This window comes from Nesoenas mayeri (genome assembly GCF_963082525.1).
Source record: "Nesoenas mayeri genome assembly, chromosome: 1".
Classification (NCBI taxonomy): Eukaryota; Metazoa; Chordata; class Aves; order Columbiformes; family Columbidae; genus Nesoenas; species Nesoenas mayeri.
Genome location: NC_137541.1, coordinates 121,618,448 through 121,642,164, shown reverse-complemented (window position 1 = coordinate 121,642,164; position 23,717 = coordinate 121,618,448). Strand labels below are relative to the sequence as shown.

Below are 23,717 nucleotides of genomic sequence, written 5' to 3'. Positions count from 1 at the left end.
TTCTAGAAAATCTGTTAGACTGTGTATAGAAAGGCCTTTTTATTAAATAATTTGACAATTAACTAGTCCACACATAAATTTCCTGTTAAAGTGTAATTTGTTTAAAAATATATATTTAAACTAAGCAAAAAAGTTAATTTAAAGATATTTTGCAGGATATTCTTGGAGACCTACTACAGTAGCCTTTATCTTCTAGTTGATCGTCAATTCACTTTGGCAGAAAGAAATTTGAGCTTTTGAATAACCCTTCACTGGCTGGTGCAGTTAAGCTAGTTTAAAAGTTAAAAGCAATATTAAGGATTTTTTTTTTCGGCACTAATTCACTCACTTCTGTCTGCAGCATCAGAAAATCAGAAACAATGTTTCTGAAAGGCTACATCTTCATTTGTGAACCTATCACTTAATGTGTGGCTTTGGATTTCTGCCTTTGCTCTCAACTGTAACCGTAAATATTGTAAATACTGATGGTTAAGACCCTCTCCTCCATCTAATTTCAATTGACCTCAGACCAGTGTTGAACTGACTTGTACTAGCTGAGAGAGCCAATTCCTTGCCTCTTTTTTTCCTGTGGATAACAAATAGGTTCAAATTCCCCAAAGATTTTTTTCGCCTTAGAGTCCAAAGACATGGAATGGAGAGGAAAATCCTCTTAGAAAACAATGGTGAAAGATTTTTTTTTAATTTTGAAAGTCTGGATCATATTCCAGCCATTTTCCAGGTCCATGAGGGAGCCAATCTTATCTTTGACTTCTGATAAGTCTTGAAATATTTAACCACAAACATCTGAAAATTTCCAAGGGTTTATTTTACTTTCATCAAATAAGTATATGAAAAGCAAAATATGTAATTATTTGCCTTAGAATCTATCTACTTAGTCCTCTGTGTTTATTATGAATCGTTTCTTGGCAGGAAAGAAATGTGCAGCTGAGTTACACATAAAAAACCTCTTAGTAGGAAACAGTGATGTTTGGTAGTAAGCAGGTATTTACAGATATTAAAAAGCTGCATCGAGGAAGCTGGTTTAATAAGCCTGAGGCATGGGATTTTAGAAAGTTTATGAACTGAACCATATAATTTATTTTTTTAAGTTTTCAGTGTTTCATTGTATGCTTTAAAATGGCATGCACACACTATGCATAGCAGGAGACTGTGGTCAGTTTCAAAATTGTGTATACATATTTTGGTTATTCGACTCTTACATAGCCCCCATGTCTTTGCTGACGGCTTTATGTTTCCACTTGTATTTTTACAGTCAATTTTGGTTTCAGTGTTGTATGTTGACCTCCCACTGATTTTGCTGGGGTTGCAAATGCATACATCAGAGTAGAAAATATTCCTATGTCTATAATGAGAAAAACTAGTCATTAGTTTGACAAAGCACTTTAGTTTTGAATTTTAGACATAAGCCCTGGGATACAAATACCTTGGGTCCAGTCCTGTGAATTCTGTGAACAAATGTGTATTTCTGTGAGCAGTCCTTTTGAAATAGGTAGTGACTTTTGGAAAAGCAAGAGATGCTCATGAGTTATACTTCAGAAGAGAGCAGATGCATGTTGATGTGGTTACAATTATACTAGGCAGTAGCAGAGATATGATAGGATCTTTTGGATTACTACAGCTGATGTTGCTAGTTTTGTTTTTGTAGCTAGTTTATTTTTGTTGCCAGTATTGTTTTTGTAAGAAAGTCTTTATATTGAAGGAAGAGATTATTTGCACATAGCCACCTAGGAATGAATTTTTTTTTTTTTTGGAAGCTGTATTATCTGATACAATTGTCTTAATTTCAAAGGCAAAATATACTTTACAGCAGAGTCACTATTAGCCCAAGATAAAATAACAAGAACAAGGTCGTAAGTGGTACTCCGGTACTCCTTTTGGTTTGAACAATGACCACAGCTGAGCATTTTTGCAATGATAATTTTTTTGGTGTTTTGGTTTACTAACCATATAGGCCAATGAAATACCCATCACTATAATAATTACTAGATTTAAAAAAAAATGGTTTTATATGTCTGTAGGTGATTATGATGTTTATGGAGATAGCTATGGACTTTTACATAATGTTTTTCCCCATGTAATCAAAAACAGACAGAAGCATTGAGAAGCATGACTCATAGTGGGATTGTATATTCTCCTTCCTCCTCCACCACTAAGGCTTGAACATAGGGTGTTACTATAACAAGTCCCCACCTGTTACAATCCTGAAAAGGAACAGCCTGTGAGTTTTAAGGAGTACTTTTAGAGAAAATGATATAAAAGAAGCAATGTTGATAATTTTCTCTCCCTTTCCCTTTCCCTTTCCTTTCCCTTTCCTTTTCCTTTTCCTTTTCCTTTTCCTTTTCCTTTCTTTTCCTTTCTTTTCCTTTCTTTTCCTTTCTTTCACCCTTGTCCTCTTTCTCTCCCCTTCTTTTCTTCCTCTCTTTTTTTTCACCTCCTTCTCTCTGCTTTTCTTTCTCTCTTTGTCCATCTCCCCTTTCCTTTTCTTCCTCTTACTTTCTCTGTCTTTTTTTTCCTTAGTGAAATTTTATTCTGGTTACATATATCAAATCAGCGTTTCTGGCTTTGCAGGGAGAGGTTGTTGGAAAGAAGCAGTGGGGAATAGATGGCTAGAAAAAAAGTTAGTTTACATAGTCTTGGGAAGAGACATTCCATGAATAATGCAGAAAATGCAATGATGAGAAACATTTTTGGAAAAAGATTGCTTTGTGAGGTAGACAACTTCATTTATTCCAAAGAAAAGGCAACTCATACATCTTAGCAAATTAGTAGGATTGGCTCAGAATAATAGGTTAAATTACTTCACCTCTCAGCTGTCTCTGATCTTGGGGGCCCAAGGCACATCAGGCCACAGTGAACAATTGGGCAGCCTGACACTAATTTAAAACACAGGCTCAAAGAATTGGTTCACTTCTTAAATCAATTACTGCATCTATCTGGAGACTTTTGTTGGTGAGTTTTATACATGGCAAATAGAATTAGCAAAAAGGACATATGGTACACACCATTCTTTTTTTTTTTTTTTTTTCTTGAGCAACAGTTATTATGGGTACAACAGTGGGAAAGACAGAAATACATTCCTGTGTGAGCAAAGTTCAAGTGAGAAGAGGGAATATATAGGCATTTAGGATAGATCTAGTCTTTACCATGTGTACTTACTTAAAGCAGAGAAGGCTCAATCCAGTGCCCATGAAAATCTATGGAAGTCTGCTTTCTGAATTCTCTGGCTACTGTTCTGAGCCCTTCGCGTTACTGTGCATTGAGCGTGGTGGATCGTCTTTGAAATTCCTTACACAAAGGAATTGTGTAAGTCTAGTGGTTTGGCTCTGAAGGCTCAGTGAGCAGCTGAATGCAGGTGACAGTTTCTGGGAACCCGCAAAATTATCTATCTATTTATCTATCTATCTATCTATCTATCTATCTATTTTGATATCTGTCTTCTTGGGAAACACTAATACAGTGGACAGAGATATCCCATTTTGTGGCAATCTAACATTTCTACAGCTGCTCTAGTTTATCACTCTATTTGCCAGCTCTCTCTAAAAGCAGCTCTTCTCTATCTGGATCATCACCAGGAATTCCCACATAAGTCCCTATAATATTAGTTACTGCTGAAGAAGGAATGAATTCTGTTTATTTGGTATAATTTGGAGCACAGTTTTGATACATTCAGCTTAGGTTTTAAAAATGGTGTGTAGTTACCCAGATGCAGTGTATGCAGGTTACTTAAGAGCATTTTTGTAATAGGAAAAAAAGGAGCCAACTGCACTGCTTCATGTGTTACATGTCTCTTCACAGGTGGAGCTTACTGGTAATAGCATTTATGAGTACATACATCCTTCTGATCATGATGAGATGACAGCTGTTCTTACTGCTCACCAGCCTCTTCATCCTCACCTCTTACAAGGTACTTGTGTGATCTATGATCAAACTACCACAGAAAAACTGAAAAAAGTAACAACCCTAGACTGAAATGTGATGAGTTCGTATTTATCTGATATGAAGCTATGTACGTGAATAGAGGAGGAGTACGAACTTGAAACTGTGATCCAGGATCTTGGTTTATTACAGTAAAGGGAATAAGGTATCCTAGCTTAGATAATACTTTTCATGCCATGGAGTCCGTGCAGTTTTAAACAGGTTTTTAGATTTTGCCCAGTGGCCATTTAATCTCATTTGTTTTGTCATTATTGCTGAGGTTGCAGGAATGTTGCAGTGGTCTAGCTGTGCATAGCTGCCGCTATGCAGTCTTAGCAGACAAAAAAACCCAAAAAATCCAAAAAAGAATACATTAGGCAATTGGGAAATAGAAGGACACTTGTAATGTTTTAAAAACAATTGTTAAATTTGAAGCTTGGACAAAAAGCTGGACTTTATACTTTCGGCTGTAGAAAAAGAAAAAAAATGGGGTTTGTAAATGACCTAGATTTTGAAACTTTCATAAAAAAAGGTGGTCTCTCCAGGAAATTAATGTCCACTTGCCTTGGTACTGGGTCACTGATTGACCAAGATCTCCACACATCCTGTTCAGGTGTTGCAGATGATGCACCCCGATGTACCCATACGCATGATGCAAAACTAGATGTGTCAGGGAAGACAGCACAACTCTTATTGATTATGTGAACACTTGGATCAGACTGTCCACCCTAACTGTGCCCAGCCACCACACATAAATATTAGCATAACCTTTTGTATATTAAGTTGTTACATCGGTGTTGTAACTACTACATAACTAACTATGTTAATCTTTGCTAATCTTTGCACTATCCTCTTCAGTAGCTTTTCCCTGGAGGCGATTCTTTGAAGTTCAAACTTTAAAATATCAGAAATAATCTGGCTCCATCATCTACAAAGTGCTTTCACATGTATTTCAGAATTGCTGAATCGGTTGGACCTCACATCCTGTTGGTTTTTATTTGCCTTCTTAAGGCACAGTCCCTGAAAGCATGAGGACCTTTGGGTTCACACTACAATTTAGTTTAGGATCAGGTATTCTTTTCACAGTCCTGATGTCTGTGCATTTTCTGTACTTGGTGACTTCACCACAGTTCTGACTGCTGTGATTCTATCAGCACAGAACCGTGTACCTTCTGCATGCAGGGAAGTTTAACGTGCCTGGAAGAACATCTACTGCTCTGAGTTGTGTAAATGGAAGAATTATCTTAGCCTCCTTCTCTCCTTCCTCCCCAAACAGGGTGTCTTGAGTACGCCTTGGTGTCTTAAAAAACAAACTATTATTTTTCTTGGACTCTTCCTAATTCTTCTTGTTACTTGACTGTTTCATAGTCTACTCTTTGCCGTCTGTGATTTTTTAAAAATATGTTGATTAAAAAAAAAAAAACCCACCATGTTTTTCCTTTTTCCTACCTTACTGATAAGCAGAGAGGTTACCTCTGGTATAACCCCATGACTTTTCATGCAGTTCTGCTGGTATCCAGAATTTCTATTACAGTAAGACATTTTTATACCCACTGTCTTGCCAATGGTGAGAGCCTCCTGGTTTTGTTACTTTTTAATTATTATTATTATTTGTTAGTTGGAAATTTTTTACAAATTTAAAATCATGGTCAACTGGAATTAATTTATATGTCAAATGCAAATAAACCTGCAGCTCTTCTTGTTCTCTGTTTAGTATCGTGATTCTGGTTTACTAAAAGCAGTGAGGCGGCACAATAGTATTGCAGTTCCAGAAGGTTTTTTTCTTCAGAACTAGGTATTGCCTGTTTCTTGCTTACATTTGAACGTATCTGGATGCTTATCTTGCCTTTTAGCATTTGTTTTCTGAAACCATAATGTCTCCCTCCTTTTGGCTACTTATGGTCAAATTCTTTATTTCCTTAGCAAATTCTTGTCAATGTGAAGTATAATTCTGTTCTGGCTGTGTTTGAAAAGACTTTACACACAATTGGATCTGTTAATTTAAGTTCACTTGCAATTGCTTCAGCCTGAAATTCTGCTGATGATATAATTAGCCTCAGATATATGTTTCGTTCTCTGTAGCTTTCTTTACCTTATTCTACATAGATGCTGTTTGTTATTAGCATCAAGCTCTGGTGCAAAGGTAAAGGAAAATTTACTTTGCCATGTGATCCATTTACATAAGTTTTGTTTTGTGTAAAATTTTGTGTAGCAGAGGAAATTGATAAAAACCTCAAAACAACAGCATCTTATTTGGTTTCCTAGACTTGGAGAAGATAAACAAAGGAGTTAAGCTGTGTTCTAGTCTGTATAGGGATTATTTTATGCAAATCTTACTTCTGTACGTCTCTTCACCATAGAATGCCTCGAACTGGTGTATTAAAATATCCAGAATCTATAGCTAAATCTTTTTAAAATGAACAGAGTGACCAAATATTTATATTTGTCTCCAGCGTACCAGCAGTTCCATTTTCTGCAGTGTACACATTTCATACATATATACATATATATTGAGGTATAACCTGAAACTACCTGGCCTACAGAAATCAAGGCAGGTTTGCTATTTTTCTTTAGTGAAGCCCTGAAACCTACTTAATATGTGACAAGAATGATGCAACTTCTGTCTGTATCTTAGTAGATATTTTGAATATTTAAATAAAACATGGAGTCCTACAAATGATTTAGGACAGAGGGAAGCTGAGTGGAAGTGGCTTAATTTTCTATTACAAAAGAAAATAAACCTTTTAAAGATAACTTTTTGTCATTTCAGTTTGATTTTATCTCTTTTAATTTTTTAAAACACGTCTGAATAATCAAGTCACTGAGTTAAATAAAAGCTTTCCTTTTATGACATTATTTCATTATAGATCTCTCCAATCTGTGGTATTACTCAGGAGTAAAATCAACATTGCACTGCAGACACAGACATTTATAACACAGATTTACAGCTTGGCTCATGTAACTTTACTTGCTTAAGCAATCTTCAGCTAATTCTCAGATACACCCATAAATTTTTAGTTCAGTTGCTATTTCAGCAGCTGTAACTGGATAAGATCTGTTATGATAGAAATAAAATCCCAAATGTGAACATAAATATCTATACTTTGTGGTATTCTGTTACTGGTATTGAATAACCCAGAGTACAGATTATTTTTGACCTTCAGTCTTTGTAAATTTTGATGCTATTTATTTCTCCATTTGTTTTTAATCTTCCTCATTGTCCTTCATTATTCTCTTCAGACCTTCCCTTGTATCTCCAGTGCTTCATCAGTTCCATAGAAGCTTTTCTGAAAGACCAAACAACATGAGAAAGGTAGAAGCCTTGCAGCTGTTGAGCTCTAGAAATTTTATTTGCATGAGTTTTATTTCTCAGAGAAATGCAAATTATTGCTCACTGAAGAAAATCAGACATAGTGTAGATTTCTTTAATGCTCACTGTCACGTTGTTTTTCTTTAGATATTTCAGCCTGGTACTCAAAAAATTATGTTAGTTTAAAAGGCATAGGCCTTCTTAAATTGTAACTTTTAAATTTGTTTTTAAGTTTCCTCTGGACTTCCTAAAATTTCAGGTACAACAAGATACATCATCAGGTACATCATCAACCACAGAGGGCAGATACTTTGTGTTTTTAAAAGACAGTGACAATTACTGAATAATCACAAGCTTCCAGAAGCCGGGACTTCACAGTAAGATTAAATTTATTAAAATTTAGGAAAATAGATGTTGGTGAACTAGCTGTTTTGTTATCGCTCTTTAGATAAGTCCAATGTGACATTACAGCAAGTTATGGTAAGGAAAGCTTTTGGGGCAAAAAAATGGAAGGCAGCAACTCTGAGAAGCATTTAGAGGTCATAAAGGACAACAGCTCAGTGTGAGCTTCCGTTTGGATGCTGTGGCAAAAAGAGGTATTGGAAAATCCCTGTGCATAATAAGCAGGGCAATAGTGAACAGGGACAGCAAGGATGAATTATTGTATTCTTTATACAGTATTAGTGAAATAGACACTGGATTTTTCTGTGCAATTCTGTTGTCCACTTGAAAAGGCAGATTGGAGAAAGTAGAGAAGAGAGCCACAAAAATGACTGAAGGACTGGAAAGGCTTATAATGAGAGATGAAAGAACATCATCTGTTTGGTTTATCAAAGACAAGACTGGGAGGTGACTATATTACTGTGTGTGCATACTTCCAAAGGAAGAAAATACTGGGAACTATAGAACTGTTTTAGAAGAAAAAAACATATCAAGGACCAGTGTCTGTGAACTGAAACCACAAAAGCTCAAATTAGAATAAGGCATACATTTATAACTACGAGTTTGATTAACCACAGGAACAAAATACTGAGGGAAGCAGTGGTTTCTTCCTCTTTTGATGTCTTCAGATCAAGGCTGTATGCCTTTATAGAAGATACGCTTTAGGGAAACAGAAGTTACTGAGCTCAGCACAGGAGTAACTGACTGAAGTTTAATCAACTGCAATGTACAGGTTAGACTTACGATCTAATGCTCCTTTCTGGCCTTTAAAGTCTATAAGCTATGGCTCAATGAAAGCCATAAGCTCCACGATCTGTGGAGGCTTTGGAGAATTTCAGCTTTAACTTACAAAGTCTTTAAGCTGCCTTTTTACTTGCATGACCAGCATTGAAAATGTAAAGCAATATGTACTGATCCTTTGCTATGAAAGAAGCCAACAGCTGGACTCTTTCTGAAGGTGGCTGTGGTGGGGAAAAATAATAATCTCTCTCACATATACATTAAAAGTAGAGTATCCCTCAGCAAATCACCTCGCATGAGTCTTTAGGCCAGCTTTGCACCAGTTGTAACAAAACAAATCCATTATATTGAACCAGGATGGGATAGCAAAGGAAAAAAAAATTGTATATTTTCCAAATGATGTGTGCTGGCTGTGCTCAGATCTCAGATGACTTCACTGACCCTTCATGCCTTTCCAAATCTTGCTTAACATATTTCTAATCTGCAGCATTTTTCTGTGTTCTAGCTTAGTTTTGTACCTGTGAAGCCTTACACCTCAGTTTTGCCACCTGTATCTGTTGCACATCTCATATCGAGATCACTGGGCCTCTGTCCTAAAATACGCCACACTTAACTAACAGGAATGTGGGAATTGTTTCATGATGTAGGGCCAAGAAACTGATTTCTTAACATGCAGAGAAGTGGTTTTGATGCATGCTGTGTTTCCTTGAGCATTTACAGCTCTGAAAGCTTCTCTTTTCTGCTTCTTCCGGTAGTGGAACTAACAAACTGGGTCCACTGGCTGAGATTCTCCTGCTGTGGCAGAAGACAGTCATCTGTCAGGGAGGTTGGCTTCAAAATGTGGGGATGATGTAACAGTAGTTTCTGAATCTTGGAAGACTGCAAGGTTTATGCCTGACTGTAGAGACTCAGTGCATGCTGCGTATCTCCCTTGCTTAGTGCAGGAGACCTAGTAGGTTGTGATGTCATGCAAACTTCTGCCTAGCCAACAACAGCTCCAGAACTTCGTGGAGCCACATGAGGAGTTTGCCCCTTTCCTCACCTCACATAGAGTAACTAATTGTCCATCAGGCTAATAAGTCTAAGCTGATACAGGGCAGCAGCAACGCATTTTAGTACTAGAACAATGGGGGTACAGTAATGGCAGCAGTTTGTGAAAAGACGGTTACAAAGTGCCTTGTCCAGAGGTGACAAGCATTTTGAATGTGTCTGAAATAGCTTTCAGGGACTGGGTGTTGAGGATTGCACCAGGGTTATTGACTACATCCAGCTCCCCTTTATCGTGCCCTGTGCAGAAAACAACATACTGACACAAGCTGGGTTGCACATACGGCCGTCAGTCAGGACCTTAAGCCCTCAAATGATGTTGCTGTCAAAAGTGTGTCTGTACCAACTAGTTTTGCAGAAAGTTTTCTGTAACAGTTAGCAGCATTGAGTAGCAGGCTTGTAGCAGTATAGTCACAAAAACCATCTGGAGTTTTTTGGGAAATACTGTACCACCTGAACCATATCTATAAGAATAAAGAAGGAAGTTTTTGTATGAAATATCAGGGTAGTGCAAGCTGGGTATGACTAGTCAGTCCATCTGTCATCGTTGCAACTGAATACAAACAAGCGAGCAAAAGAAGAAATATTTGCACTACAGGCTAACCAAGACAAGCAATTAAGCAATGCTGAGGGGGATTCAGCATTGTGTACTGCTCTTCCCTGTCAGACACTGTGTCTTTTATTGGTTTCATATGATTTTTCCTGAGATTTTAATCCTTTAAAATGTTGATAGCTTCCCAACTTTTGCTGACTTGCACACCCAGGCATGGTGTACTAAAAGTGGTTTATTATCATTCCCTAAAGCAGACAAAGGAAAAAATGAATACTGTAGTTATTGTAGACAACAACTGGACACTTCTTATATGATTAGTTATAAGCCTAATGTAAGTTACACAAGGAATGTGGAATCACAGAATAACAGAATACTTTGTGTCAGGCTTTCTTCACTCTGGTTGATGCTGTAAGGGCACCATTTCATTTAGCTAAGAACTATATGCCAGTGCATTATTTTCCTCTCAAGGAAGGACACCTTCCCTATATACATCTTGTTCAATATGAAAATAAAGGAATAGAAAATTGTACATCTGGAAAGATCTTTTTTTTTACACTAAATATTAAAAAAAATCTAGTAAGTATATAGGCAAAAGACTAATCTTGATAGGAATTTTTGATTTATTTAAAATATTTTATAGGAAAATGATTCTTGAATGATGATACTGCTAGTGCTGTTTCTTAGTGTTATTTTAAACCTGAGAAATATAGAAAATATAATTGTTTCGGATATACGAAAGTGGAGAAGAGAGCTGACTGCTGGCAACCCATTCAAAGATTTTTTTTTTCTTAAATTAAGAGTAAAATATATCAAAAAGAGTAGAGTGTCTCAGACCACAAAAGCTATAGTTTTCCTTTCTGCCTAGTGCCCTGTTGAGTTTCTTCTCTAAGAAAAGTTTGGAAGCATCACTTGCATGAGCAAAGAAAAATCTAGGCAAATGCTGGCAAAGAGCTGAGTTTGGATGACAGCAATTATAACAGACACAACTAATCTCTGCAGCACTGGCAGGATTCTGGATGCAGTCAGGATGCATAAAAAAGTGTCAAAACGGGGGGGAAATTTGGGCAGCTCATGCAAGCTTGGAACTCTAGGACCAAGGCTAATAACAGAACTGATTGTTTTCCTACCACAATCAAGAGCATTACCAGGTCAAATCAAATCAGCCCACAAACTTCAGTTCTCAGCTCAGAATGTGCATAGGAACTTGTTCTCTCTTTCTCTCCCTCTAATTTGTAATTTTGCCATGTAAGGCATTTATATTTTATCAGTCAGCTGGTTCCACTCATTTGCTAAAAGGACAAGCAGTCTCAAATATTTAAGCCTGTAACTTCTATGTGTATATATGATGCTGCAGTGTAATAGGGAGCAGGGAAAGTGTGTCCAACTGTTTTGTTTCTTCTTTCTTACTTGGAATCAGTTTTGACCACACATACCAAGGAAGGACAGGGAAATGTTGATTTCATACATCCCTTTGCATGCAATGTTTCACTTTGCAGAACAGTTTTAGTCATAACCTCACTTTTGCACTATGCTTTCTGGCAGAGCAACAATAAAGATGGTCAGTATGCATCAGGCTGACAGCTCTGATGCATCATTTGTCACCAGCTCATCTCCAGGCCTGCCTCTGAACTTGTCATGAGGAAAGTTCACCAAAGATATTTTCAAGACCTTTCTCATGCTGGCCATATTGGTCAGTCTTGGATTCCCAGCTTCAAGGATTACCTTAATACTATGTGTGCTATTATGCAAGCATTTATTTTTAATGCACCATGCTGTGCTTTTACCTCCTTTTTTTTGTTCTAGAAGCTGGTGTCACGCTATTCAGAATTAAGGGGTAGAAGTTGTGGCATTCTCTCTCCCATGTCTAACAGAAGCTATAGCCTTGTTATGTTCACAAGAGACTAGCCAAGATACTCACATACTCTTTTAGTCAACAACGTGCTGTGTGGAACCCAGATGCTTTCCAGATTACATAATAATAAGAGTAGAACATGTGTGACCTTGTAGTATAGAAGAGTTAAGATGAAAAGAACCAACCGAAAGGGCAAAAACCGGCAGAGTGTTTGGGGGATGGGCAATAAAGTGTTATCCAGACATGAACTTGTGGTATCTGTGTTTCCACCCTGTAAAACAGTCCAGCAGGGACGCGGAGCACAGCTTATCATACACGCATGCTTTGTCTCCAGAAGAACGCACTAGCTTGAGGCAGGAGCATGTCTCCACACGATCTGGATGAGGGGAAAGGTAGAAGCAGGTGACCTTGTGCATAGTGCTTTGGTCTAAATGTGGTCTTTGAGAATCATTTTCATCTCCTACACCTTCGATGAAATTTGACATTGCACCCAAGCTGCCACGTAGAGTGAACATGAATCATTAGCTGTGTCAAGAACTCCTGATTTTAATGCCACTTCATACCTTTCATAGTGGCAGATGAAACATACATTCTTAAAACAGCACATGGTACAGCAGGGTGCAGTTCGCAAGCTGAGGTATATTAATTTACAAAGTGGTTCTGCAAAAAAATGATGCCATATTTTGCTAATGTAAAAAATGTTGAGCTTTAGGAAAGAGATACAAAATACCAGCTTTTACCTTAGAGAAAATAAAGGTATGAGAGGTGAAGCTGTGGAAAAAACTTCTATGATCTTTTTCTTCAGTCCACTGTGCATGCAGCTTGGAAACTACAGAATTTTGTGACTGTTTTCTGTCAAAAGAGATGAAAGATGGAGGGGAAAGCAAAGATGAATTTCACAGTTGCACCTCCAGGGATGGACAATTCTGGTTTCCATAAAGCCAACCATAATTTCACAGAAATGCTTGGAGAATCCTGTTTGGCAGTCATGTGCAATATGAGTGAACAAATGCACAAATTCTTTATCCAAAATAGAAAGACTAATTTTCTTTACTATGACATATATTCTGTTTATGAGGGTAAGAAAATACAAATCTGTAAAATACAAACAGGCTATTTTATTCCTGATTAGTGCTTGCAGACAAACTGTACTGCATGATAGACTAGGATAAGAAAAGAAAAGGGATGAATGGGGAAGGCGTACTCTGTAGAAATGGTACTCAGTGCTGCGAAAAAGGAAAACATCTTCTGTATTTCCATAGACATACACAGGTTGATGTGTTTTAGATTTCTGAGGATATTAACATACGGATTTGAATGAATTTGAATGAAGCCATTTACTCTCTGCCTCATTCATTGCTTTTACTAAATCTACTCAACTACACTATAGCAATGCTTCAGGGAGGAAACCTTTGTAAGGTGACCAGGCAATATAGTAATACATTAGTGCAATAGAAAAACTTCCCTGAATCTGATAAGGGAAACATGGAGTTTGGCTAAAAAATAGACAATGATACATTTGCAATGGCCATCTTGGACACAGATATGGACTCTGACTTGCAGCGCCTCCCCCTACAAAACTGATTATAAATTATACCTCAATTTTATTAAAATATCTGCTAGTAGACATATTGAAAAAGTCAGGATCTCAGTAACCTCAGTTACATCCTTCCAAAGAATGACAGCAGAAAAGACAGATAAATCTGTTCAAAGTATATAAAAATGTTGACCAAAACTAGTATTTTGTTTGTATCAGTTTTCATTTCCAACTATTACTAATCACATGGTTGGAGAAAAATGGCAAATCCATGGTAAAAACTGAGAGTCTCACAGGTCATTCTTAAAAAGATTTCAATAAAAGTTTGTTGAGCAGTGTGGAGAGAACAATCACTTGCAAATGTTAAACACTGATACAGGGAAAACAAAATCAGAAATTTGCTATTAATATCATAAATAAATCCAAGTTTTAGCAAATATTGGAAGTGTCTGGAATAGAAAAATAGACCTGTGATTGTCTTCCACATAAATGGATAAAGAAAAGCACTATGCCAAAAATGTGAGAGTAAACATTTAGAAAGAACCCTAAAGCTCTGCTTTTCATCTCTAATTCCTGTAGTAGATAAACACAATGTCAATCAGCTCTGGGAAATGCTAAAAGCTGTGCTAAGATGGTTGGTCTGTTTTTCAGGAAGGTATCATCAGAGCCTTTTGAGATTCTTAGCAATTTAGAAGTGGGGGTGGAGGTTTCTTTTTAGCTATGGCAGCTATTGAGACATTGTATTGACTCATCTTCTGAAAAAAAAGCTTGAACAGAAGAATGTAAAATCTTTGAAAATTATTCAACTCACTTATCAAAAGAAGGATCAATTTCCCAATTATTTTAAAGTTGTTTGGGAGATGGAAACAAGTCACATTCAGGTAAAGAAGGAAAATAGATGCTGACATGGAAAGTAAAGGGGAAGATCGGTAAAGCAGACCCATGCTGCAGTGCTTACACCTATAAAGGATAACTGCATTAAAACTTTTCATAGCAATACACAGCTGTTTGTCAGAATTACAGATGGCTATGGCAAAGAAAAGGTGCAACTAAACAGAAAAATTTTGTCACATGTGGTGGACTTGCTGACATAATAGGTATTTGAAAGAAATGATGCTGAGTAAGAGATAGAACAGTGAAATTTATCATGAGTTGTCACAAAATTTGCCATCTCCATGTGGTGACTGCTCACTTTTTTTGAAACCTCAGGTGGTTGGGAGAGGAGTGGATGGAGAACAACCCTACTGAAAGGGGTCTGGGGGTGCTGGTTGATGCTTAGCTGAGTACAGCCCTGGCAGCCAAGAGGGCAAACCATGTTCTGGGGTGCATCAAACACAGTATAACCAGCCGGCCAAAAGAGGCAATTATCCCACTGTATACAGTGTTGGTGCGGCATTCACCTTGAGTACTGTGTTCAGTTCTGGGCCACACTGTTTAAGAAGGATGTGAAGATCCTCAAATGCCTCCAGAGGAGGGCAACAAAGCTGGTGGAAGGGCTGGAAGGAATGTTGAGTGAGGAGCAGCTAAGGAATCTGGGTTTGTCTAATCTGGAGCCTGAAGGGTGACCTCATTGATCTCTACAGCTTCCTAAGAAGGGGAAGGGGAGAGGAAAGTGCTGATCTCCTCTCCATGCTATTCGGTGACAGGATGTGTGGTAACGGTTCAAAGCTGTGCCAGGGGAGGTTTAGACTGGACGTTAGGAAGCATTTCTCTACTGAGAGCATGATCAAACACTGGAACAGGCTTCATAGAGAGCTGGTCAATTCTCAAGCCTGTCAGTATTTAAGAAGCAATTGTACAATGCCCTTAATAACATGCTTTAACTTTTGGTCAGCCCTAAATTGGTCAGGCAGCTGGACTAGATTGTCATCATAGGTCCCTTCCAACTGAAATATTCTATTCTATTCTATTCTATTCTATTCTATTCTATTCTATTCTATTCTATTCTATTCTATTCTATTCTATTCTATTCTATTCTATTCTATTCTATTCTATCCTATCCTATCCTATCCTATCCTATCCTATCCTATCCTATCCTATCCTATCCTATTCTTCTTGTTGTCAGCTTTCCAGTTTTTCAGCTTGCTTTCGGAAGCTGTAGTCAATGGGGCAATATAATACAGAATACCTCCAGCAGTGACAACGGTGAATTTACATATGAGATTGTTTTACTTCAATCTAAAATATCCCCAATACCACACTCTGTCAAGGTACAGTTGTCTCAGTTCCAGGCATGAAGGTGCAGTCGGAAAGTACAGTTTACCATGGGAGACATTGCTATGCTTAATGAAATCTCCTTTATTTCTTGAAGATCTAAAAATGCTGTTTTGTAAATACATCAAGTTATATCAGTACAAACACACACAGAGTACACACATGGAGATTACAGTGCTGTAATAGTGTTGTTTTATTTTAATCATAATCTGAAGTACATTTTCATGCAGAGAAATGGGGTTTCTTCTGTTAGAGAGGAAATATCTTTCACATTGGATCCGGTTTTATTTCTTATTCTCCTCTTTCATAAAAGAAAAGAAAACAAAACAAAACAAAAAGGCACAAACCCCCACAAACAAAACCAGAGCTGAGCAATAAGTACTTATCAGTATCCATAGGGTTTCAATGGATTAGTTTTTCTTCTTTGATAGATATGGAAGAGAAAAAACAACAAACATTATTGGGGTTTGTTTGTTCGTTTGTTTGTTTTTATGTTAACTCAGATGGAACATCTCCGTAAGACTTTCTGGTCTACTCAGTAGATTTTTGTCTCTCATCCTTCATTTGCCAATGGCTGCCACTTGGTTTAATCTTTTCTCTATAACAAACAGACATATAGATTTTTATCATTTTCTGGATAGTTAAAGAAAAGGTGTTAACATCACTTACAGTGATGCATTTATATAGCTAACATTTCAGAGTAATTAAATACAGTTGTTAACCTTTGGTTATTAGATGGTTATTTATTCTTTAATAATTAAAAAAGCTGTTTTCCTTCAGTGTTGCTTATATTCTGGTTCAGTCATAACATTTTACTAGTAATTATTCTTTCTCCAGTTTCATATATGTGTGTTTAACTTACAGTTCTCTCAACCTTTAACTACTTAAGCAGTGGTAACACCTGACTGGTTTCCTCTCCATTTCAAACCTCTTTTACCTTCTTGATAGCCTAAGATTCTTTTTGTTATTTGTATGTGCTGTGCTTATATGTTTGCTTGAAAAAAACACTAGTGATATCAATAATTATATTACTAGGTCCAAATGCTTCATATTGTTATATTTTTGCAGTTTTGCAAAACTTAATTCTGATTGATAAAATAACTTAATTCTTATGAATAATTAGTTACATTCACCTCTTACTTAAGTCTGGAGTGTGTATTTTGCATTTACTGTTTTTCTGTCTTCCCTAATTTGAGACTTTTGCTACATCCCTGGACATCTCCAGTCATTTTATTTTTAAGGCAGGTACTAGCTATTTATGCTACAGGTTTTTTTCCTGCTTTATAAATGAGCTTTCATGCCTACTCTCTTCTCACTATTTTGTGATTAACCTCTGCAGTAGGACAGCATGCATTAGCAACCGCTCTTCTCACAGCTCATCTGATTTCTCCTATTTGAATATTCAGCATCTCCCTCTTGCTTGCTAAACCTTTAAGTATCTCATTTTCTTTCTACATTCTCTTTATCAGAGTACACCATCTTACTTGCATCAGGTACAGCCTGGATGACATATTTTAAGTCTTGCATTATATTGATGGATGTGTTAGCATCCTGCAGGACACTTGGGCTCTTTATTTCCCAATCAGCTTTATTATTACAATTTTAGTTGTTTGTTGTTTTTTTTTTTTGCTTTGCTACCCGCTTCTGCTACTTTCAAAGGTATTGGGGAGTCACACTGGCAAAATTATCACTTAATATGAATATTAAGTCACACTGTTTACAGTTTTGCACGCCTGAGTTCTTTATGTGAGGGTGTTGGTCTTACTGCTCCTTTACATTTTGCAGTCTCTTGATCTAGTTTGGAGATGGTTTTATTCCCAGCAGATGTGCACAAGCACACGTATGTAGACAGAAGCCACCTATAACAGATCAATATGGACAGCAGAACAGGGCTTTTACAGGCACCGTGTGTACACTGATAGCACTCACATAAGCATGAACAATATGAACAGCCTGGTCCTGCTTTTCCTTGCTGATAGTCAGTCTCAAAACTCGGTATTAGATTTTATACTCATTCACAAACACACACACACACAGAAGGATCTCTCTCTGGTAGCTTTTGTATTCTTCAGCTCCAGTCCTGCAAGCAGTATGCCAGACATGATGTAGCACCTGCACATTATTCACTGGGCACATTGACACAACCATTAGCCTTCAAAGAATCACAGAATGTTAGGGATTGGAAGTGACCTCAACCAGCCATGTAACAATTCCAGCTGGCTGGTTAAAAATGCTGTGGCACTCTGCATCCTCCTGTGCAAGGGGACATGCTACATTAGTAAATAACTGCATTAAAAGTTGTTACGGCTGTAACAACTTTTAATGCAGTTATTTACTAATGGAATGGTTGGGGTCTCCTTTTGTCTTTTAAACATGTTCTGCTTGACCCGCTCCATCCCACCTCCCACCCACAAGTGGCAACTGTCACAGCAACACTGAGCTCCCACACAAACACAAACACTCTCTCTTAATACACACAGGAGGAGGAACATTTATCATGTGTATAATACTTTGGCCTCTTCAGGTAAAAAAGCAGTATGTCACTCAGGGCCTAGAATCTTTTTGGCCACATGGGCCAGCTCTCCTTTTGCTTACTTAAGGCATCCCAATATCAGCTAGCTCAAGCCTCTGAAATGGAAGCTCTCCGATGAGTTCCCAGTTACTTCGTGGGTATGTCTTCACAGGCATGAGATGTAACTGATTTAAGAGAATAGTGTTTGTTGGTTCAGGAATATACTACTAAAAAAGTAATAATTCAATGATCAATAATTAATAAACACAGCATTATTAAATTACAGTTATATAATTTTGCACTTGATTACACACAACAACAAAGCTACTGACTATTACTCTTCAGTCTCACAAATCACATGCAGCTACTATTGAATTACAATTCTATCACCCTTACCTTCCCATATGACCTAGTTCTAGGGTGCAACTTTATCCCCCTTTACTCTGTGCTCCTACATCACACAGCATCCTTGCCCTTGAATCGTTTTAATCACCCTCCTGGTTTCCCAGGGAGACTGTACCTCGTTACAAGGACTGGTATTCCAGGGGGTATCTCTTGCTTACAATCTACCATCCTGAAATCAGGGAGACAAGACCTCTTCTTAAATAATGAAATAATTACCAATTTTAAATAATAAAGGAAAAATGTTATATCTTAAAGTCTGGGTACTACTCTGGTTTTATAGATACCTGAAGACTACACTGTACATCATAACCTATTCCTGATGGAACAGTGAGTTTAGAGCTGGGTGTTTCTATAGCAGTGCCGTAGTCTGCAGTAACACTTAAAAATGAAGGAAAGAGCAAACAGAAGACTTAAGAACAAGTTGCCTGGAAGGAGCTCGTTACTGAAGAAGATTCTTTTAGGTCTTGTGGCAGGACATTTGAGAAGTTTAAGTTATTGTTTCCAATTCCACTAACCATCTATTTTTATAGAATAATACAGATCACTAAAATTGCAATCAACTCTTTTCATGTCCAAGGAAAGTCTTTGTACCCTCATTACTGTGTGTTATTTATTTTTCTCCCTTGGCACTCTTCAAGGGAGAAAGTTACCTTTATTTTGCATACATGAAACTGCAGCGGAAGGAGACCAAGCATTAGTCTTATGTCGTACAGAAAATCTGTATTGAAGCCATGAATTGCACCAATGTTCCCAACTCCCAGATCCATTCTTTACTCATGAGATCATGCTTCAGCAATAGTAATCTATACTGTATGGCCTCCTCCCACCAAATTGTAAGCATTTGTATTTAAAACTCTATAGTAGATGAGCCAGTTAATTTAAGTGCCTGCTTTTCCCCATATGGATCTGATTTGCATTAGGAAGATGTCCTGGTTTTGGCTGGGATACAGTTAATTTTCTTTCTAGTAGCTGGTATAGTGTTGTGTTTTGGATTTAGAATGAGAAGAATGTTGATAATACACTGATGTTTTGGTTGTTGCTGGGTAGTCAAGGACTTTTCAGCTTCCCATGGTCTGCCCAGTTCACAAGAAGCTGTGAGAAAGCAAAGACAGGACATCTAACCCAGACTGGCCAAAGGAGTATTCCTCAGCATGTGATGTCATGCTCAGTATATAAACTGGAGTTGTTGGGGGGGCAATTATCACTGCTCAGGAATGAACGGGCTATGGGGTTGCGAGTGGAGAGCAATCTCACTGTACATCACTTGTTTTGTATATTCTGTTGTTATTACTATTATTTTATCTTGCTTTTCTGTCCTATTAAACTGTTCTTTTCTCAACCCACGAGGTTCTTTTCCCTTTCCGATTCTCTCCTCCATCCCACCTTGGGCAGGGGGAATTAGTGAGTGGCTGTGTGGTCCTAGTTGCCACCTGGGGTTAATTGAAGAAAAGAGGATAAATGGAAAGTTCAAATACTTGGGAAGGCTGATGCTAGTTGAGATACACTACATATTGCATTTCTTTTCCCTCCTCACTAAGTCCTTTTTCTGTGGCTGTATCTTCAGACCTTTACACTCAGATCTTAATGTAGACAGTTTATTGGTTTCCAGGTAGTAGTCTGAGGCTCAGACCACTGCAGGCTAAGAGGTGTTAATTGGGTGATGGATGCATAAAAATTGGGAACACCACTCAACAGTTAAATCAAATTAAAGCAAGACTCCAACTGATTACAGTAGACTTTGGATCAAACCCTCTGGGGAATTAGGAGATAATACTGTGCAACAAACCTGAAAACCTCTCTGCTTCCCTGATTTTCCTATTCACAGGTGTACCAAATGAGTTTTCTTTTCCTAATATAGTTGTGTTCTCACAAACTGCAACTTCCAGTAAGAAGAGTTGAAACTATTAATGAAGGCTGAGCTGTTATTGAGAATAATTAAAAAGAATAGTAACTTATTCTTAGCAGAAAATATGTGTCTGTCTGAGCAATATTTAACTTAAAAACATTGCTGAATGTTACCCATGAAGGCATTTGTTTAAAAACCATCTATCAGCGTTGTTTTGGAAATCAGTGAAACAGGTAATAATATTGCATATGGAGGCCAGAAGTTCACGGATTTGGGCGTGACTAGCTACATACCATCAAATTATTAAGAAAACACAATTAATTTTCTTGTTTCCCATTCTGCTAGTATTTTGGAGGGTACCTTCATTTACCTACACTCCAAAGGAGATATTTCCTTCCCTTTACCAATATAGGCTGGTCCCTAGCTGTTCAGAAACAATGTGATGATTGCCTTGTGAAGGTTAGTAAATACACAAATTTGGATACCTAGTCATGCTGACTTGTTCAAGTTTCACAGCGAATCCTAACATGAAGGCAAAATAAATCCTGAGGGCAAGGATTGAGAGATAAAGTAGAATGGCTGACTTCTATTGCTGCCTAAGGCTGAGACATGAAAGTATCTGTTAAATCTTGAAACACAATTTTATGGACAGTTTCAAAATTTCAGTAATAAATAAGCATTATGGTTTATGCTTTCAGAATATGAAATTGAGAGATCATTTTTCCTGAGAATGAAATGTGTCTTAGCCAAGAGGAATGCAGGATTGACGTGCAGTGGCTACAAGGTAAAGTATATAAGCTTTTTTTTTTTTTCCACCAAGTATTCAACAAATGTCAAGTTTCTTTATTTAGTTTATTTTACATATGTGTAGCTGAAAGCAAAGTCTGTGATGGAAAGAATCAGAACAGATGCAAAAATTACCACTGCTACCTGCAGATTCCCTTAGTAATGTAACTCCATAGACTCTCTCACAGTGAGTTGGAGTTTACCTTGTGGCACATTCCCACATCCTGATTCCTGATCTTCCAGATTAAGGAACTGGCTGGAGCACACACACAGAGGTGTAAGGAGAGTTCACAGACAAGTGTTATTTCCTATGGAACTGGAGGCAGGTGAGGCAGGAACTCAGACACAGGAACTTGGAAGTCTTCCCGCATCCCTTTGCCTTGGTGTTACTGTGCTCTGGCTGAGCGGCCAACCAGTTGCACAAGTCACCTCATTGGCCTGACCAGAATTAACCTCAGCATTAATGAGACTGTAATGTCATCCTAAACAATCATTAACATCAACTCGGGGTTGAGTTGTACTAAATCACCAAGTTTATCTACAAATCTTATATTCTATATTAATTTTCTATTTATTACATGAAATCAGAAGCCAAAGCAAATGCTGATTGTCTAAAAACACCTGCTATTCAGGTAGTTCTTTACAGTGTGCATTTGCTGCTTTTTGAGCTACATACATGGTATAATTCTATTACTTAAGCATCAGGAGAGAAGGGTACTTCATAGATAGTCTGTGAGGATTCATTTTGTATGAGTCATTCAGAAACAAAAACATGCAAGAGAAGCAGAGCTCTTTTAGGGAATGTGTCCAAGGTCCAGATATATATCTGTCTATTTACATTGCTGTCTACCTGGTTAGACTGATAATTCTTCATTACATGGACCCCTGTTTGCTCAGCTGCTTCCCAGCAAAAATGGTTCTGTCTGAAAGCAGAATCTGAAACCAGGTAAAAGTGTAGAACTTGTAGTGGTGGTATCTCTGCATGTTTTTTAGTTTCCCCATTTATGACTGCTAATCAGGGAGATCACCTTCTTCTTTCACTCACTATTAAAAGTTTATATAGGGAAACATTTAAGGATGTATTCCTCTAGAGAGGTGTCTAGAGAGGTATTCTCTTTGACTGTACTTAGAGTCACAACTTAACAATTTTGAAAGTATCACCTCAGATTTTGCTTGCTACTGTACTTTTGTTAGATGTACTAATCCCTTGGTGGTGGGAAATGAGGAAGGAAGATTATACAGGAGGAAACTATTTATAGATGACTGTTTAGTTGGTTGTTCAGGAGTACTAAATACAGTAGAAATTAATTCCTTTCCACTGGACACAGTTGAAAGTCAAACAAAGAAATACATGAAGCTGAAGGATGTGTAGTATGCCTGCTGTTTGGACTAGAACATTGGCAGGAGCACAAATGATTTCTAAACACCAGCACTACATTAAATAAACCTTGTGTTCTGGAGGACCCCCCAGGTAACATTTTTCCCCCTTCCTTAGCTGACATTGTGAATTTTTACAGTCTAACACTGAAGTTATCACTCCAGTGATTAGGAATTGCATATGGGGATTCAGGAATCTGGTCTCAAGACCCTGGGCTTGGTCACATGTCAAAAGAACATAATTTGAACTTAACTGGAGAACCTAAAACTCATTTCTAGTGCATTTACATATCCAGCCATTTATTTTTATAAATGCATTCATCTCCATTGGATTTTTAAAGTGTCTCTTCTTCATAAGAATAATAACTCATTAAAATGTAAATGTTTATATATACCTTTGTGTGTGTGTGAGAAAGTAATTTTAAAAAGAAACTTCCAGACTTTTCTATTAATGAACAGGAATTCCGACTGTATCTACAAGAAATCTATGCCAAAGAGAGTTTAAAGTATTCATTAGAAAGCAGTCCAGATAGACCCAAAGAGCATGTGCTTTAATATTGGATTAATCATGTTGGCAGTAACCACAAAAACTGCATTTACTGTGTTTTATTCTCAATTTTTAAATTAGCCAAACTTCTGAAGCCTTTGCAGACTATGCAGTGTTGAAGTGTTATAAGTGTGTATTGATTTGTAACTTTGTCGAGACTGGGTAGTCATCTGACTTGCAGCTTCTTCACTTGCCATCAGATATTGAGTGTGTTTTCTTCTCATGCCAGGTGATCCACTGCAGCGGCTATTTGAAGATACGGCAGTATATGCTAGATATGTCTCTGTATGATTCCTGTTACCAAATCGTTGGACTGGTGGCTGTAGGTCAATCTTTACCTCCCAGTGCAATCACTGAGATCAAACTTCACAGTAACATGTTTATGTTCAGAGCAAGTTTGGACTTAAAATTAATATTCCTAGATTCCAGGTAAGCAGCTATTTCATTTCTAGCACAAAATGTTTTCAAACTGAAGTGTTATCATAAGCCACAGTGGTTTCCAAATGGACCAAAATATCCATGGAAAAACAAAGCAGCCCTAAATAGATCTGGAACACAAAGACCATGTGGGTCTTCAAAGCTCTCCAGGTAGCTGAATAGACCATATTTTGTCTTGAATACCAGCCTATAAGAG

At 37.5% G+C, this 23,717-nt stretch overlaps 1 protein-coding gene across 1 annotated transcript in view; it reads left to right on the top strand.

Annotated features, from left to right (window-relative positions):
* The window catches only part of SIM2 (SIM bHLH transcription factor 2), a gene marked incomplete at its 3' end in the record, with an annotated part of 60,289 nt that overhangs the window by 15,563 nt on the left and 21,009 nt on the right, over positions 1–23,717 (top strand). Inside the window, exons 4-6 of the mRNA XM_080363536.1 lie at positions 3,796–3,904; positions 21,072–21,157; positions 23,313–23,512. Of these exons, the coding sequence (XP_080219662.1) occupies positions 3,796–3,904; positions 21,072–21,157; positions 23,313–23,512 (395 nt within the window). The remainder of the gene's footprint in view (positions 1–3,795; positions 3,905–21,071; positions 21,158–23,312; positions 23,513–23,717) is intronic.